The sequence below is a fragment of the Trachemys scripta genome, chromosome 1, assembly GCF_013100865.1.
Source record: "Trachemys scripta elegans isolate TJP31775 chromosome 1, CAS_Tse_1.0, whole genome shotgun sequence".
Lineage (NCBI taxonomy): Eukaryota > Metazoa > Chordata > Testudines > Emydidae > Trachemys > Trachemys scripta.
Window position 1 is genome coordinate 141,759,560 of NC_048298.1, and position 17,802 is coordinate 141,777,361.

General features: G+C 47.3%; 1 protein-coding gene across 1 annotated transcript in view; it reads left to right on the forward strand.

Moving 5' to 3' along the window:
- Positions 1-767: 767 nt before the first annotated feature.
- The window catches only part of WARS2 (tryptophanyl tRNA synthetase 2, mitochondrial), a 73,577-nt gene continuing 56,542 nt past the window's right edge, over positions 768-17,802 (forward strand). The window contains exon 1 of the mRNA XM_034787986.1: positions 768-855. Within this exon, the coding sequence (XP_034643877.1) occupies positions 802-855 (54 nt within the window). The 5' untranslated portion in view covers positions 768-801. The remainder of the gene's footprint in view (positions 856-17,802) is intronic.

Here is a 17,802-nt window from a genome sequence, read left to right on the forward strand (position 1 = left end):
GTGGAATCTCCATCTCTGGAGATATTTAAGAGTAGGTTAGATAAATGTCTATCAGGGATGGTCTAGACAGTATTTGGTCCTGCCATGAGGGCAGGGGACTGGACTTGATGACCTCTCAAGGTCCCTTCCAGTCCTAGAATCTATTAATCTTGAGCTAGCTGATCACAAAGCTATCAGGGAACAAGTCACCTATTATTTATAACCCCAGTGATGTTTATTGCTCTTGGTTCTGTTATCCTGAGCATGGCGAGGGGAGTGGGGTGCAAGATCATGCTGGATGGTTACGGTTAGGGAGAGGTGGTGGCCTTCTCAGTGGGGCTGGGGGAGAAGTGACAGGCTTCTGGAGGTGCTCTGTGCAGGCGGGTCTGACCCTTGGGCTGGGGATGGGGCTGGAGCCACGAGGAGAGCCGGCATCTCTGTGCAGGGACATGGCCCGTGCAGGAGTCTGTGTGGGACGGGACGGGGGGAGCTGTGCACGCGGCGGGGTGGGCAGATGCCCTGGGGAGCTCGGGCGCTGCGGGGGGGAGGCGCTGGTAGGGGCCGCGGGCAGGGGCGTGAAGGGCCTGGCTGGGGGGCGTTGGGACGACGCAATGGGACAGGAGGCAACACGCGCCGGCGGCAGCACCAGTGGGAGGTGGGGGGGGCTCTGACGAAGCTGCCGGCCCCGCCCCCGGGCAGGGCGGTAGATTATATTTGGGCCCCGCCCCTTGAAGCGGGTGCCAGGCGCGCAGGCGCTAGCAGTCAGCGAGGCCACGTGCGCAGGCGCAGGCTCCCCGGCTCGCTATTCCCCTCCCCCCAGCCATGGCGGCGCCGCGCGGCGTGATCCGGGCCCTGCACCGCGGGACCCTCACCCAGGTAATGGGCCGGGGCCCCTCCCCTGACCCTCCTGGGCGGGGCCCGCGCGTCCCTTGCCCCGCCCTCGGGACCCCACCCGGGCACCGGCCCCACGCTGCGCCCCGGCCTCTCCCTGCCCTGGAGCCGCCCCGAGCGGGGAGTCAGAGTCAGGGGCGCCGGTGCGTTTCCCGGCTCAGCCCCGCGCCGCCGCTCTCTGGCGCGCATCATCCCTCGTCTGGCCCCGTGCTCCGCCCCCACCGCATCACTGCCCCGCCCTGCATCACTCCCCCTCGTCCTTCCTCAGCCCCTCATCACAGCTCTGCCCCCTGCACTGCATCGCCGCGCCAGCCTTCTGCTCCACGCCGCCCCTCTGCCCTGCATCACCAGCCCTCTGCGTAGCACCACATCCCTGCCCAGCTCTGCAGCACATCGCCCCGCATCCCTGTCCCTCCTTCTGCTCAACACCGCGCTGTAGTCTGCCCTGCTGCACCACGTTCCCACCCTGCACTGCCCCATCCTCTGCACCACATCGCGGCCCTGCTGTTTGCTTTGCACCACATCCACGCACCTCCCATGTGTATTGCCCTACCTTTCTGCAGCATTGTGCCACATCTCTACCCCGCCCTCTGCACTGCATCCTTGCTCTGCATCGCCTGCCTGCACCACTTTACCAGATCAACACCTCCCTGCTGTGCTGCAACAGTGCACGACTGTACGGTCATGTTGCCTTGTATTTACTGTAAGAAAAAAAAAAGTCAAATTTAAGTTAGGTTTAGCTGGCACATGTGTGAGCTAAGCCCTACTTTACACTCATCCACTGTCCCTAGTCAAGACAAAGCCTTTGGCCTTGTCTGGACTAGGGAGAGCTAGTCCAATTTAGCACGTTAAAGGAAGACTATTTTCATAGATTCATAGATTATAGGACTGGAAGGGACCTCGAGAGGTCATCGAGTCCAGTCCCCTGCCCGCATGGCAGGACCAAATACTGTCTAGACCATCGCTGATAGACATTTATCTAACCTACTCTTAAATATCTCCAGAGACGGAGATTCCACAACCTCCCTAGGCAATTTGTTCCAGTGTTTAACCACCCTGACAGTTAGGAACTTTTTCCTAATGTCCAACCTAGACCTCCCTTGCTGCAGTTTAAACCCATTGTTTCTGGTTCTATCCTTAGAGGCTAAGGTGAACAAGTTTTCTCCCTCCTCCTTATGACACCCTTTTAGATACCTGAAAATTGCTATCATGTCCCCTCTCAGTCTTCTCTTTTCCAAACTAAACAAACCCAGTTCTTTCAGCCTTCCTTCATAGGTCATGTTCTCAAGACCTTTAATCATTCTTGTTGCTCTTCTTTGGACCCTTTCCAATTTCTCCACATCTTTTTTAAAATGCGGCGCCCAGAACTGGACACAATACTCCAGCTGAGGCCTAATCAGAGCAGAGTAGAGCACAAGAATGACTTCTCGTGTCTTGCTCACAACACACCTGTTAATGCATCCCAGAATCATGTTTGCTTTTTTTGCAACAGCATCACACTGTTGACTCATATTTAGCTTGTGGTCCACTATAACCCCTAGATCCCTTTCTGCCGTACTCCTTCCTAGACAGTCTTTTCCCATTCTGTATGTGTGAAATTGATTTTTCCTTCCTAAGTGGAGCACTTTGCATTTGTCTTTGTTAAACTTCATCCTGTTTAACTCAGACCATTTCTCCAATTTGTCCAGATCATTTTGAATTATGACCCTGTCCTCCAAAGTAGTTGCAATCCCTCCCAGTTTGGTATCATCTGCAAACTTAATAAGCGTACTTTCTATGCCAATATCTAAGTCGTTGATGAAGATATTGAACAGAGCCGGTCCCAAAACAGACCCCTGCGGTACCCCACTCGTTACGCCTTTCCAGCAGGATTGGGAACCATTAATAACAACTCTCTGAGTACGGTTATCCAGCCAGTTATGCACCCACCTTATAGTAGCCCCATCTAATTTGTATTTGCCTAGTTTATCGATAAGAATATCATGCGAGACCGTATCAAATGCCTTACTAAAGTCTAGGTATACCACATCCACCGCTTCACCCTTATCCACAAGGCTCGTTATCCTATCAAAGAAAGCTATCAGATTGGTTTGACATGATTTGTTCTTCACAAATCCATGCTGGCTGTTCCCTATCACCTTACCACCTTCCAAGTGTTTGCAGTTGATTTCCTTAATTACTTGCTCCATTATCTTCCCTGGCACAGAAGTTAAACTAACTGGTCTGTAGTTACCTGGGTTGTTTTTATTTCCCTTTTTATAGATGGGCACTATATTTGCCCTTTTCCAGTCTTCTGGAATCTCTCCCGTCTCCCATGACTTTCCAAAGATAATAGCTAGAGGCTCAGATACCTCCTCTATTAGCTCCTTGAGTATTCTAGGATGCATTTCATCAGGCCCGGGTGACTTGCAGGCATCTAACTTTTCTAAGTGATTTTTAACTTGTTCTTTTTTTATTTTATCCGCTAAACCTACCCCCTTCCCATTAGTATTCACTATGTTAGGCATTCCTTCAGACTTCTCGGTGAAGACCGAAACAAAGAAGTCATTAAGCATCTCTGCCATTTCCAAGTTTCCTGTTACTGTTTCTCCCTCTTCACTAAGCAGTGGGCCTACCCTGTCTCAATGAAACTCTTAAAATATGTTCACTAACATCACTCCATGAAATCCTAGTCTAGACAGTATTTGGTAATAGTTTTTCTCAGGGTGATGGGGAGCCAGAGCCTGACTTTCTAACCTTTTTTCCATAGTTTGCTGTGTTTATATGTGCGTTTTAGAACTTTGCAAAGCAAACCCTTTGGGCTGAAATTTATCAACCCTCTTCTCAGCCCAGACGTGGAATAGTTGGAAAACTGGTAAACTGTTTACATCAAAGTTATGTGAATCAGGGTGGATGGGAATAATTCAGTTTATCCAGAAGTATGTAGTGTAATAAGAGGGTTTTTTTTACGAATATTAAAAGGTTTTACCAGTCTTCCTCTTGTAGAAGAAATCTTTTTCAGGACAGAGCTTACAAATGTTATGAAGAAATAGGTCCCTGGGGCCAGCTGCATCGGCCGATTGGTGTGGCTGTCCCCAGGGCTGCCTGAGCAGCTGGTCCCAGTGCCAGCTGCTTGGGCGGCCCTGGGATCAGCCACACGGGCTGCTGCAGAAGTCACAGAGGTCACAGGAAGTCAGGGAATCCGTAACTTCTGCAACCTCTGTGACAAACACTGAGCCCTACTTATGCTAAACACTCTATTACATCTTGTATTTAGCTGAGACACTCTGATGGAAGCTGCATTACTGTAGCGCTTAAGTGAGAGGTCCCCAAAGTGGGGAGAGGAACATGCGGGGGGCACAGCCGGCCTAGGGACAGGGGGAGGGAGTGCCACCCAGCCCCTCCCTGCCCCCAGGTTTGCTCTGGTCCCACCTCAGCCTGGCTCTGGCTCTGATCCTGCCCCCAGCCTTGGCCTGTGGCCACGGCCCTGCTCCCAGCGCCACCCCCAGCTGTTTTCTCCTCCCACACCTTCAAGCTGCAGCCCTGCTTCCTGCTCTCGGGGAGCAGAGGGAGTGCAGACAGGGGTAAGGGGGGCATGACCCTCAAAAGTTTGGGGACCACTGGCTTAAGCGAAGACGCTCCTACATTGACGGGAGAGCACTCTTCTGTCAACATAGTTAATCCACCTCCCTAAGATGCAATACCTTTCTCCCGCTGATAGAGCGTGTCTACATGGTGGGTTAGGCTGGTATAACTATGTTGGTCAGGGGTGTGCATTTTTCACAACATAGTTATTCTGACCTAAACCCCAGTTTTAAGGTATAGGTCTGTAGTGTAGACCAGACCTGAGTAAGTTTCCCATACCTGAAGAACAGTTCTGTGTAAGCTCAAAAGCTTGTCTCTCTCACCAACAGAAGTCGGTCCAATAAAAGATATTTCCTCACCCACTTTGTCTCTCTAATATCCTGGGACAGACACACTACAACTACGCTGCCTATATCTCTACATTAGGGAACATTTTTAGAAAATTTCAACCATTGCTGTCAAGGTTCCTTCCCCACTCTGAACTTTAGGGTACAGATGTGGGGGACCTGCATGATAACCTCTATAGTGAATTACCAGCTTAGATCTGGTTTTGCTGCCACCACTCCCAAGTGGATATTGTTAATCTTTCCAGCTATACTCTTAGCCCAGCAGAAGAGTCTGTCCTATCTCGGGGCCTCTCCTTTTGTCCCTCCAGACCCATGAATATGATACAGTTCTGCGGTGACCTAGAATCCTACTTTCGACGTCTCCGACTCAAAGAATATTTCCAACATACCTCTGAACAGCATACTAACCCACAGAATCCTCCCTACCAGCACTACAAAAAAAAAGGATTCTGCATGGACTCCTCCGGACGGTCGAAACAACAGACTGGATTTCTACATAGATTGCTTCCGTCAACGTGCAAAGGCTGAAATTGTGGAAAAGCAACATCACTTGCCACATAACCTCAGCCATGCTGAACACAACGCCATCTACAGCCTCAGAAACAACCCTGACATCATAATCAAAAAGGCTGACAAAGGAGGTGCTGTCGTCATCATGAATAAATTGGAATATGACCAGGAGGCTGCTAGACAGCTCTCTAACACCACATTCTACAGGCCATTATCCTCTGATCCCACTGAGGATTACCTAAAGAAACTACACCATCTGCTAAAAAAACTCCCTGACAAAGCACAGGAACAAATCCGTACAGACACATGCCTAGAACCCCGACCAGGGGTATTCTATTTGCTACCCAAGATCCATAAACCTGGATATCCTGGACGCCCCATCATCTCAGGCATTGGCACCCTAACATCAGGCTTGTCTGGTTATGTAGACTCTGTCCTAAGACCCTACGCTACCAGCACTCCCAGCTATCTTCGAGACACCACTGACTTCCTGAGGAAACTACAATCCATCGGTGATCTTCCAGAAAACACCATCCTGGCCACTATGGACGTAGAAGCCCTCTACACCAATATTCCACACAAAGATGGACTACAAGCTATCAGGAACAGTATCCCTGATAATGTCACAGCTAACTTGGTGGCTGAACTTTGTGATTTTGTCCTCACCCACAACTATTTCACATTTGGGGACAATATATACCTTCAAGTCAGCGGCACTGCTATGGGTACCCGCATGGCCCCACAATATGCCAACATTTTTATGGCTGACTTAGAACAACGCTTCCTTAGCTCTCGTCCCCTAACGCCCCTACTCTACTTGCGCTACATTGATGACATCTTCATCATCTGGACCCATGGAAAAGAAGCCCTTGAGGAATTTCACCATGATTTCAATAATTTCCATCCCACCATCAACCTCAGCCTAGATCAATCCACACAAGCGGTCCATTTCCTGGACACTACTGTGCTAATAAGCGATGGTCACATCAATACCACCCTATACCGGAAACCTACTGACCGCTACACTTACCTACATGCCTCCAGCTTCCATCCAGGACACACCACACGATCCATTGTCTACAGCCAAGCTCTAAGATATAATCGCATTTGCTCCAATCCCTCGGATAGAGACAAACATCTACAAGATCTCTATCAAGCATTCTTAAAACTACAATACCCACCTGCTGAAGTGAAAAAACAGATTGACAGAGCCAAACGAGTACCCAGAAGTCACCTCCTACAAGACAGGCCCAACAAAGAAAATAACAGAACACCACTAGCTGTCACCTTCAGCCCCCAACTAAAACCTCTCCAGCGCATCATCAGAGATCTACAACCTATCCTCAAAGATGATCCTTTACTCTCACAGATCTTGGGAGACAGACCTGTCCTCGCTTACAGACAACCCCCCAACCTAAAGCAAATACTCACCAGCAACCACACATCACTGAACAAAACCACTAACCCAGGAACCTATCCTTGTAACAAACCCCGATGCCAACTCTGTCCACATATCTATTCAAGTGACATCATCATAGGACCTAATCACATCAGCCATACCATCAGGGGCTCGTTCACCTGCACATCTACCAATGTGATATATGCCATCATGTGCCAGCAATGCCCCTCTGCCATGTACATTGGCCAAACCGGACAGTCTCTACGCAAAAGAATTAATGGACACAAATCTGACATCAGGAATCAAAATACTCAAAAACCAGTGGGAGAACACTTTAACCTGTCTGGTCATTCAGTGACAGACCTGCGGGTGGCTATATTACAACAGAAAAACTTCAAAAACAGACTCCAAAGAGAGACTGCAGAGCTAGAATTGATATGCAAACTAGACACAATCAACTCCGGTTTGAATAAGGACTGGGAATGGCTGAGCCATTACAGACATTGACTCTATCTCCCCTTGTAAGTACTCTCACACCTATTATCAAACTGTCTGTACTGGCCTAGCTTGATTATCACTTCAAAAGTTTTTTTTTTTTTTTCTCTTAATTAATTGGCCTCTCAGAGTTGGTAAGACAACTCCCACCTGTTTATGCTCTCTGTATGTGTGTATATATATCTCCTCAATATATGTTCCATTCTATATGCATCCGAAGAAGTGGGCTGTAGTCCACGAAAGCTTATGCTCTAATAAATTTGTTAGTCTCTAAGGTGCCACAAGTACTCCTGTTCTTCTTTTTGCGGATACAGACTAACACGGCTGTAACTCTGAAACCACTCCCAAGTGCTAACTCCCTTCCCTGGGTAGCCTTGAGAGACTTCTTCACCAATTGCCTGGTGAACACCGATCCAAATCCTTGGATCTTAAAACAAGGAGAAATTAACCATTCCCCCTCCTTTCCCCCCACCAATTCCTGGTGAGTCCAGATCCAACCCCCTTGGATCTTAAAATAAGGAAAAATCAATCATGACACGCCCCCCAAATCACAGATAGTGTTGGACAGCCAGTTCCACACTGGCTGTGATTTCTTCCTGGAGCTCTAGGAGAAAACAGAGTTAATAAGACACATGCACTTTTAGACATACTACTGATTATATAAAACCTAACAATATGTCCCACATTCCAAGAACAATTTTTAACCAGTTGATTTTGGGAAACTTTCACGGGAGAGTGCATTAGCCACTTTGTTAGAAGCTCCTGAAATGTGTTGTATTTCAAAATCAAAATTTTGGAGAGCTAAACTTCACCGAAGAAGTTTTTTGTTATTCCCCTTGGCGGTATGAAGCCACTGTAGCGCAGCATGGTTGGTTTGCAGTTGGAAACGCCATCCCCAAACGTATGGGCGTAGCTTTTCCAGCATGTACACAATGGCGTAGCATTCCCTTTTGCTGATTGACCAGTGGCTTTCCCTCTCAGACAGTTTCTTGCTGAGAAACACGACAGGATGGAATTTTTGATCCGGTCCTTCCTGCATTAAAACTGCTCCCACATCACGCTCGGACGCATCTGTGGTTACTAGGAACGGTTGATCAAAGTCTGGGGCCCTTAGCACAGGGTCAGACATGAGTGTCGCCTTAAGCTGGTTAAAGGCCTTTTGACACTCATCAGTCCACTGAACTGCATTTGACTGTTTCTTTTTGGTTAGGTCTGTCAGTGGGGCGGCGATTTGGCTGTAGTGTGGTACAAATCGCCTATAATATTTGGCCAAACTTAAGAAGGATTGGACCTGTTTCTTTGACTTTGGGACAGGCCACTTTTGGATAGCATCCACTTTGGCCTGTAGGGGGTTGATAGTTTCTTGACCCACCTGGTGTCCAAGGTAAGTTACTTTGTTTAGGCCTACTTGACACTTTTTTCCCTTAAGAGTTAGTCCTGCCTGCCTTATGCGCTCAAAGACTTTTCTTAGGTGCTCCAGGTGTTCTGCCCATGAATCAGAAAAAATGGCCACATCATTGAGGTAGGCAACTACAGATTCTCCCAATCCCGTTAGGAGACCATCTACAAGTCTTTGGAAGGTGGCAGGTGCATTTCGCAGCCCGAAAGGGAGCACATTAAATTCATACATCCCTGCCTGGGTGATGAAGCCTGACCTTTTTTTGGCGGGTTTATCTAGTGGTACTTGCCAGTACCCCTTGGTTAAGTCTAAGGTAGAGATGAATTGGGCATGTCCCAATTTATCCAATAGCTCATCTGTGCGTGGCATTGGATAGTTGTCGGGACGAGTTACAGCATTTAATTTACGGTAGTCCACACAAAAGTGTATTTCCCCATCTGGTTTGGGAACTAGAACCACTGGAGATGCCCATGCACTCTTAGAGGGGTGGATTATACCCATCTGTAGCATGTCCTGGATCTCCCGTTTTATAGCAGTTTGGGCATGAGGTGACTCACGGTAGGGTGGGGTTCTAATTGGGTGAGCATTACCTGTGTCAATGGAATGGTATGCCTGTTCGGTCCATCCTGGGGTGGCTGAGAACATTGGCGCAAAGCTAGTGTACAGCTCCTTGATCTGCTGTTGCTGCAGATGTCCAAGGGTCGCAGAGAGGTTCACCTCTTTCACGCCACCATCACTTTTTTCTTCATAGTAGACACCTTTAGTCCACTTCGCGTCAGCTGTTCCCTGGGCTGTAAACTGGGAAACTTTTTAATTCTCTGGAATAAAAGGGCTTAAGAGAATTAACATGGTATACCTTAGGCTATATGTTGGAGGTGGGGGATGCTATGAGATAGTTAACAGCTTCTAGGTGCTCCTGGACCGTGAATAGTCCTTTCCATGACGCTTTCATTTTATGGGCCTGGAGCACCTTTAAGACTATGACTTGGTCTCCTCCTTTGAAGGACCGTTCTCTGGAATGTTTATCATACCAGGCCTTTTGCTCTTCCTGAGCATCCTTTAGGTTTTCTTTAGCAAGGGCTAAAGAGTGTCGGAGGGTGCTTTGTAGGTTGCTTACAAAGTCTAGAATGTTAGTTCCTGGAGAAGGCGTAAACCCCTCCCATTGCTGCTTCACCAACTGTAATGGCCCCTTAACCTCGCGGCCATACACAAGTTCAAATGGTGAAAACCCTAAACTGGGATGTGGTACAGCCCTGTAGGCAAAAAGCAACTGCTGCAACACTAGGCCCCAATCATTGGAGTGTTTATTTACGAATTTACGTATCATTGCCCCCAGAGTTCCATTAAACCTCTCCACCAGGCCATTGGTTTGATGGTGGTAAGGGGTGGCAACCAAGTGATTCACCCCATGAGCCTTCCCACAGGTTTTTCATGGTCCCTGCCAGGAAATTAGTTCCTGAATCTGTAAGGATGTTGGAGGGCCAACCTACCCTGGCAAAAATGTCTGCTAATGCCTGGCACACACTTTTAGCCCTGGTGTTAGTTAGCTTAGAGCTACTGCTTCCGGCCATCGGGTAGCAAAATCCATGGAAGTCAGTATGTACTGCTTTCCTTTGGGAAAGGACCCAAAATATCCACAGCTACTCGCTGAAATGGGACTTCAATTATGGGGAGTGGCTGGAGAGGGGCTTTGACCTGGTCTTGGGGTTTTGCCATTCGTTGGCACGCCTCACAAGACCGGACATAATTAGCAACGTTCTTGCCCATTCCCTCCCAATGGAAGGACTTCCCCAACTTGTCTTTGGTTCTCTTCACCCCAGAATGGCCACCGGGATGATCATGGGCTAAGCTCAAGAGCTTTACCCGGTATTTAGTTGGAACTACCAACTGTTTTTGAGGATGCCAGTCTTCCTGGTGTCCACCAGAAAGAGTTTCCTTGTATAAAAGTCCTTGTTCTACATCACAACCGGGATCGGTTAGAAGAGCTGAGAGGCAATGTGGTGCTCCATGCCGCCACCCAAGCTTTCTGAAGGCTGTCATCTGCTTCCTGCTCGGCCTGGAACTGTTTCCTTGATGCTGGAGACATCAGTTCCTCCTTGGACTGTGGACTTGGACTTTGTCCCTCTGGAAGCGATGCAGGTGCTGGGGTCGTTTCCGTCGACTGAGAACCGCTCTCCGCTGGTGCACTATGGGTATTTCAGGCTCTGGCTGAGCCTCTTGGGTAGGATTATCTGCTGTTTTTGCCAGTTTAGGTTCGCTGGTACCCTCTGGTTTTGGAATTGTAGATGGGGTTGCAAGCGCTGGACTCAGTGCTGGCAATGGTTCTGGTGCTGGTTGCTTTGCCAGTTCCGGTTCTGGGACTGGCTTTGGCTGGGTTTCTGGGATTTGATCCACTACGGCTGTTGCAGTCGTTGGCAGGGGATCCTCTGTCTGGGTCTCTGGTAACACAGACGGGGCCCTGGTGGACGGCTCAGGAACAGGGATGGGTGTAAAAGCTTGCTTAGCCTCGCTGCGGGTGACCATTCCCACCCTCTTGGCTAGCTTCACGTGGTTGGCCAAGTTTTCCCCCAGTAGCATGTGGATGGGATAATTGTCATAGACTGCAAAAGTCCACTTTCTTGACCAGCCCTTGTACAGGATAGGCAACTTGGCTGTAGGCAAGGTTAAAGACTGTGACATGAAGGGTTGAATTGTAACCAGAGCCTCTGGGTTAATGAGTTTGGGGTCCACTAGGGATTGGTGGATAGTCGACACTTGTGTCCCAGTGTCCCTCCACGCAATAACCTTCTTTCCGCCCACTCTCAAGGTTTCCCTTTGCTCCGAGGATATTTGAGAGGCATCTGGGCCTGGGGATCTTTGTTGTGATTGTGATGTAATGAACTGTAATCGGTTGGGGTTCTTTGGGCAGTGGGCCTTTATATGTTCCAGTTCATTACATTTAAAACATCGTCCTGCTAAGGTATTACCAGGGTGAGGTTGGTTGGTGTAGACAGGTGTGGTGGGGTGAGAAGGCGTTTGGGATTTTTCTTGGGATGTAGGTGGGGCCTTGGGTTGCTCCCGGTGATAGGGTTTTGTTTTGGGTTGCCCCTTCTGATATTCGCTCCAACTGCTACTAGTTTTTTTCTTTTCTGCCACCTCCACCTATTTGGCTCCAATCTCCCCTGCCTCGGTTACAGTTTTGGGCTTCCCATCTAGGGTGTACCTTTTTATTTCCTCAGGAACACCCTCTAAAAACTGCTCCATTTGCATTAGGAAGGGCAACTCTTCTGTAGATTTAACACTTGCTCCTGATATCCAGGCATCACAATTTTTCCCAATGTCATTGGCATGTCGGGTAAATGACACGTCTGTTTTCCACCTTAGGGCTCTGAACTGCCGACGGGCATGCTTGGGTGTTAGCCCTATTCTGATTCTGGTCTTGTTTTTAAAAAGTTCATAACTGTTCATGTGTTCTTTAGGCATTTCAGCCGCCACTTCGGCTAAGGGTCCACTGAGCTGCGGCCTCAGCTCTCCCATGTACTGGTCTGTAGAGATGCTGTACCCAAGGCAGGCCCTTTCAAAAAATTTTAAGAAGGCCTCAGTATCATCGCCTGCCTTGTAGGTGGGGAATTTTCTGGGATGGGAAGCGGTACCTGGAGAGGGGTTGCTAGGGTTGGCTGGTATTTCCTGCCTAGCCCTTACCAACTCCAGTTCATGCTTTCTTTCTCTTTCCCTCTCCTCCATCTCTTTTTCTTTCTGCTCCATAGCTCTCTCAGCAGCTTCTTTCTCGAGTTTTTTTAATTTGAGCAGTCTCTGATGTTTCTTTTCATTTTCTTCTGCTTCTGGTCTGGCCAGCTCTAGTTTAGTTGCAGCCTCACTGGTAGTCATTTTCCTGCTTCCCTGTGCTGGGTCACACCCCCTCTGCAGTTCACTGAAACTGGAGTGCATTCAGCTCAGGGCTGCTTAGTTAACAGAGACTTTCTAACTAGCTGTACCCGAGAGGTAGAAAGAAAAAAAAAAAACAATTCAGCTTGTAAATTCCTTTTGCGGGCTGCTTGCTCACAGCTTGAAACCCTCTCTTAACAAAGACCCTTGTTAAAAAAAACGTAACACCTCTGCCGTCAGCTAAGAGATAAGATATGTATCTACCTTCCCAGCTCTGTGTTCTAAGCAGCTACACAGGAGAAAAAAAAATCTTACTGGCTTTTGGTTCCTTTAAAATCCCACCTCTACCACCATGTCAAGGTTCCTTCCCACTCTGAACTTTAGGGTACAGATGTGGGGGACCTGCATGAGAACTTCTAAACTGAATTACCAGCTTAGATCTGGTTTTGCTACCACCACTCCCAAGTGCTAACTCCCTTCTCTGGGTAGCCTTGAGAGACTTCTTCACCAATTGCCTGGTGAACACCGATCCAACCCCCTTGGATCTTAAAACAAGTTAAAAATCAATCAGGTTTTTAAAGAGAAGTCTTTTAATTAAAGAAAGAAAGGTAAAAATCAGGATGGAAAATAACTTTACAGGATAATCAAATTCAAAGAGCCCAGAGGAATCCCCTCTAGCCTTAAGTTCAAAGTTACAGCAAACAGAGATAAACACTCTAGCAAAAGGAACATTTACAAGTTGAGAAAACAAAGATAAACCTAACACGCCTTGCCTGGCTGTTACAAGTTTGAAATATGAGAGACTTGTTCAGAAAGATTTGGAGAGCATGGATTGATGTCTGGTCCCTCTTAGTTGCAAGAGCGAACAACCCCCAAAACAAAGAGCACAAACAAAAGCCTTCCCCCACCAAGATTTGAAAGTATCTTATTGGTTCTTTGGGTCAAGTGTCAGCCAGGTTACCTGAGCTTCTTAACCCTTTACAGGTAAAAGGATTTTGGTGTCTCTGGCCAGGAGGGATTTTATAGTATTGTACACAGGAGGGCTGTTACCTTTCCCTTTATAGTTATAACAATTGCTAATACTGGTTTAGCTCTGTTTGTATTCGCAAAATTGAGAACCCTAGTGTAGATGGGTCAGTGGCTGCTGCTGGGATTGTTAACACTGTCAGACCTTCATTGAGCATGGTTATGTGACAGTGCTAAATAGATTGGTAACAACAGAATTGATGTTAACATGTCTTAATCAAAACCATGTGGATTTGCATTATGTCGGTAGAGGGTGATTCTTGCTGAACAAGAATTTTTCACCTCTAAGGAATAATGTTAGATAAAATGCCACTAATCCTAAAAATAAATAAAAATAAAAATGTAGCCTATACCTAGGACTGCACTGAGTTTTAATTATATGGAAAGTTTGAAGAATGTGATAAGGTGGAGTTAAGGTTGTTTGAATGCCCTGTTTTATAGTGGATGCTACACTGGGGCCTATCTCATTCTTCTTGAGAGTGCAGAGACATGAGGATAATGCAGTGTTTCTGGGTGAGGTGGAAGTTGGAAGTGGCAAAGATCTATTTGATCCCAGACCATCCCATGAGGGCCAGTGCAGGATTGTTTAGTACAGTGTAATTGTCATGCTTTTTTTCTAGTCCAGTTTTAAATTACTTGAAATGTGACTTCCATTGCTTCCTTAAAAGACTGTACACAGAAGAGCTTGTACATGATATTCTACCTCAGTTTTCGTTTTTATTACTATTATCCTTCTCCTAATTTTATGCCTTTGAACTGTTAGTGTTGGGTTTGCTCCTAGGCCTCTCTTACCAGTCTTCTGTTCTGATATAGCGTATTGGATAGCTTCACAGTCATTTGCTCTAAGGATTGAATATCCCTTTCAGATATCCCTTCAGACAATGGTGGGCAGCCTGTGGCCCGTGGGCTGCCCGCGGCCCATCAGTGTAATCCGCTGGGGGGCCACAAGACAGTTTGTTTACATTTGCACAGCCACCCGCAGCTCCCAGTGGCCGCGGTTCGCCGTTCCCGGCCAATGGGCGCTATGGGCAGCCGTGCAAATGTAAACAAACTGGCGGGTTGCCAGCAGATTACCCTGATGGGCCGCAGGTTGTCCACCACTGCATTAGGGACATTGTCTAGGCTAGAATTAAGCATCTGCTCTTTTCTCACTTTCAGAGGTCAGAGTGAGCCAGTATGTAGCAGTACAATGTACACTTCTGAGAGTCTCATTGAGTTTTGTGGCATTTAAGCTTTCATATAATAGTAAGTTACAAGAACTAGCCTCGTTTTTCAGACAGAAATTATAGAATCATAGAAATGAAAGGTCTTTGAGGTATGTACTAACCCTGTTCATCTCAGTGGCATTTTAACAATGAAGAATGACATATGATCAGTATTAACTTCTCTAGTGATCATTTTAATAGGAAACACCCCTTCATTCTGGTGTCTTGGCAGGGCGTGGTTAGAGTCCTACCACTCGTTCCCTCTCTAGCCCATAATTGAATCTCTTTGTTGAGCCTGATGTTAAACTGACAGTCCCGCATGCTGAATTTCTCTGTAAATATCCCCAGAGCAGGTTGTGATTGTCACCGTTTCAAGGGTTAACTGCTCCTTCTGACTCCCCCCACCCCGTCATCCTTGAGGACATCCATTTAAAGTTTCAGGCTTCCAGTAGTCACCTCTCATGAACAGAGACCTGTGTCTCTTTCCCTCCAGACGGGGAAGTTAGATTTGCAGTCCCTCTGCACCTCACAGTGATTTTCTCAGCAGATGTGACTGGGTTCGAGCACCTGGCGTTAACCTTTCTCCAGGGGTACAGCAGTGTATACCAGTTACCAAGCAACCTTCACAGAGCCAAATACATTCATTCTTAGAATAAAAGTATTATGGAGAAAACATATAAAACAACAGTAGAAGTTCCTATACACATGCTAAAAGTTCATCCCATTAATCTTACGGAATCCTAGTAAGCCATAGTCCTTCCAACCCTTCCGCAAGGATTGGGGATCCTTCTTCTTGGACAGAGGGTCCTGTCTGTTTACTGGGTCAGAAAGGAGGCCCTGTGTCCCAGGCTTTTGGTATAAACTCAGCCTGTTTATACCAAAAGCCCTTTATTTGTTTTGAGTCTCTGGAAAACAGAGTGTGAACCAATATATGCAAACCTCTCCAGGGGGTGATACTGCTGTAGAGTAGTTTAGTCTCAGTGACTCACCTTAGTCACCCCCTTCCCCCTCCCCCCCCCCCCCATTTTTAGTTCCTGAAGGCACTGTGGTAACCCTCCCCATGGAGTACTATGTAGTCATACATAAACCATGCATACATTTAGACCACTGGTCCCCAGAGATACTGCCTGGGGTTGCAATATCTATCAGAGTGATGTGTGTGAGATTATGAACTCTCTGTATGTATCTTTATCAAACTGCAAATTCCATTTCGAATGTGCAACTTGTTTGCCTTCTCTGTTGTCCTTTTACTTCCATCTTGGGCTGGAATTCAAGGGATAGTTGCCCAGGCTGTCAATGGAGGATGGTTAAACCTTGATGGTCTTCTATTCAAATAGAAGTACCCTACACAAAAGACTGGCTGCTACCCAGGAGAACTAGTTTATCAGGGGGAGGTTGCCTGACAATAAAGTCACCTGGTAAAGGTCTGTGGTCACCTGTTGAAGCTGATCGGTGTGGGTGGGTGGGGGAGTCATCACACAACAGGAGATTGGAAGGTTATAAAAGGGCAGGAGCTGCTCTATTCTGCATCTCCAGCTATTTTCACCAGACCAAGCTGAAGAGAGCTGCTGCTGCAGGAGCCTTGATGAGGTAGGGGGGAGACCTGGCTGTCTGAACAGAGAGACACTCAAGGGCTGGGTGAGCTGGAGTAAGGGGCGTTTCATTCAGGATGCTTGTTTTCTAAATGAATTGTGCTTTCTCTTTAGTAAAGAGTGACTGAGGTAGAAAGACTGTGTTTTGCTATTTGCTTCCCGCAACCGGAAGGCTCACAAGGTATTCTGGGGAACGTTCAAGAGCTGCTGGGGAGCCTTGGGGAAGATGGCACTAGTTTCAGGACCTAACAACTGAACTGTGGGGTCCTCATTGCCAAGAGTGGCATCAGATGCAAGGTCTGCACCTGGAATGCATGCATAGAGGCCCAAAGGCAGGGACAGTGCCTAAACTCATCTTGCCAGAGCTGAGCCCATGTTATGTGGCTTCAGCGTTTAGATCCTCTCACAGCTTTCTGGCAAGTCTGCCGTAGGGGGAGCTTGTCCAGACCTGTGACAAATACAATGGGGCAGTGGAAAACTTCCTCCAAACTGGCCTGCCCTCAGAGAGCCACCTCTTGGGGTATGTCAAGAGTAGAGTGTGTAGTCCTGTATTCACTGAATTTAATTGACAATTTAGTTAACTCAGGTTAACTAAAATATGATTATAAATTCAAGTTGAGATACTCCACAGCTCTTTGTTGCAGGACACCAAAATTGTTGGTTTACCCTCGGACTCCAAGGTTAGATGAACAAACACTTGTGGAATTGACTTTGTTCTCCTATTGTAACTCAAGTTCAGACAAACCTGAAGATTGAGGTCAGTTAAGTCTCCTTGGACCATTTAGCCCTTGACCTCAGCTGAAGTTGCATATAAGAGGGCTGATCATGGTGGTTTTTAGTGACTTGAGCATCTGTTCGCTAGGAAATGGGCTGACACCTTTCCCCTCTATTCAGACAGGCCAATGAACAGCCTTCAGGAGCCTCACTTGTTTCTGTTGGGTTTAAAAGATCTACCTAATACCTGTTAGCCAGAACAAACAATACTTGATTCACCACAGGTGTCCAGCTTGAAAGTGCTCCCCAATCTCTGCTGCAAGAAGGAATATTTTCTGTCTTTGACCAGTCCCACACTATTACCGACTGGCTGCCACAAGGGTGGGGGAGGGGGGTTCTCTGTTATTCTTAGCCCCCAGCTTCTATTTCTGTGAGTTCTTCGAAGACTTGCTGCTGTTTCTCTGAGCTTTTCTAAGCAGAAGAATGAAGTTGACCAGATTCTTACTAATTTCACTGATCCCCACAGGACTTAGAATAGCAGCAGTGACAGCTTACAGTACTCTGGCCAGTTTTCATGCTGTTGCACCTGGTGATTAGCAGCAGAGGTAGAACTGCATCAGTTACAACATTTTGTGTTTAGACAATAAAGGCTATACAGTTTGCAGAAGTGGAGTTTTCACGCACTGAGGGTAATGATTTGCTTTTTATGCAATCTTCACACTGGGCTTTTTCTGCCACCCCGAAGAGTCTCCTACTATCTAGGTTTGGGTATTTGACCAGTCTAAAAATAACTAGTCATTTGACCAATCACATATTG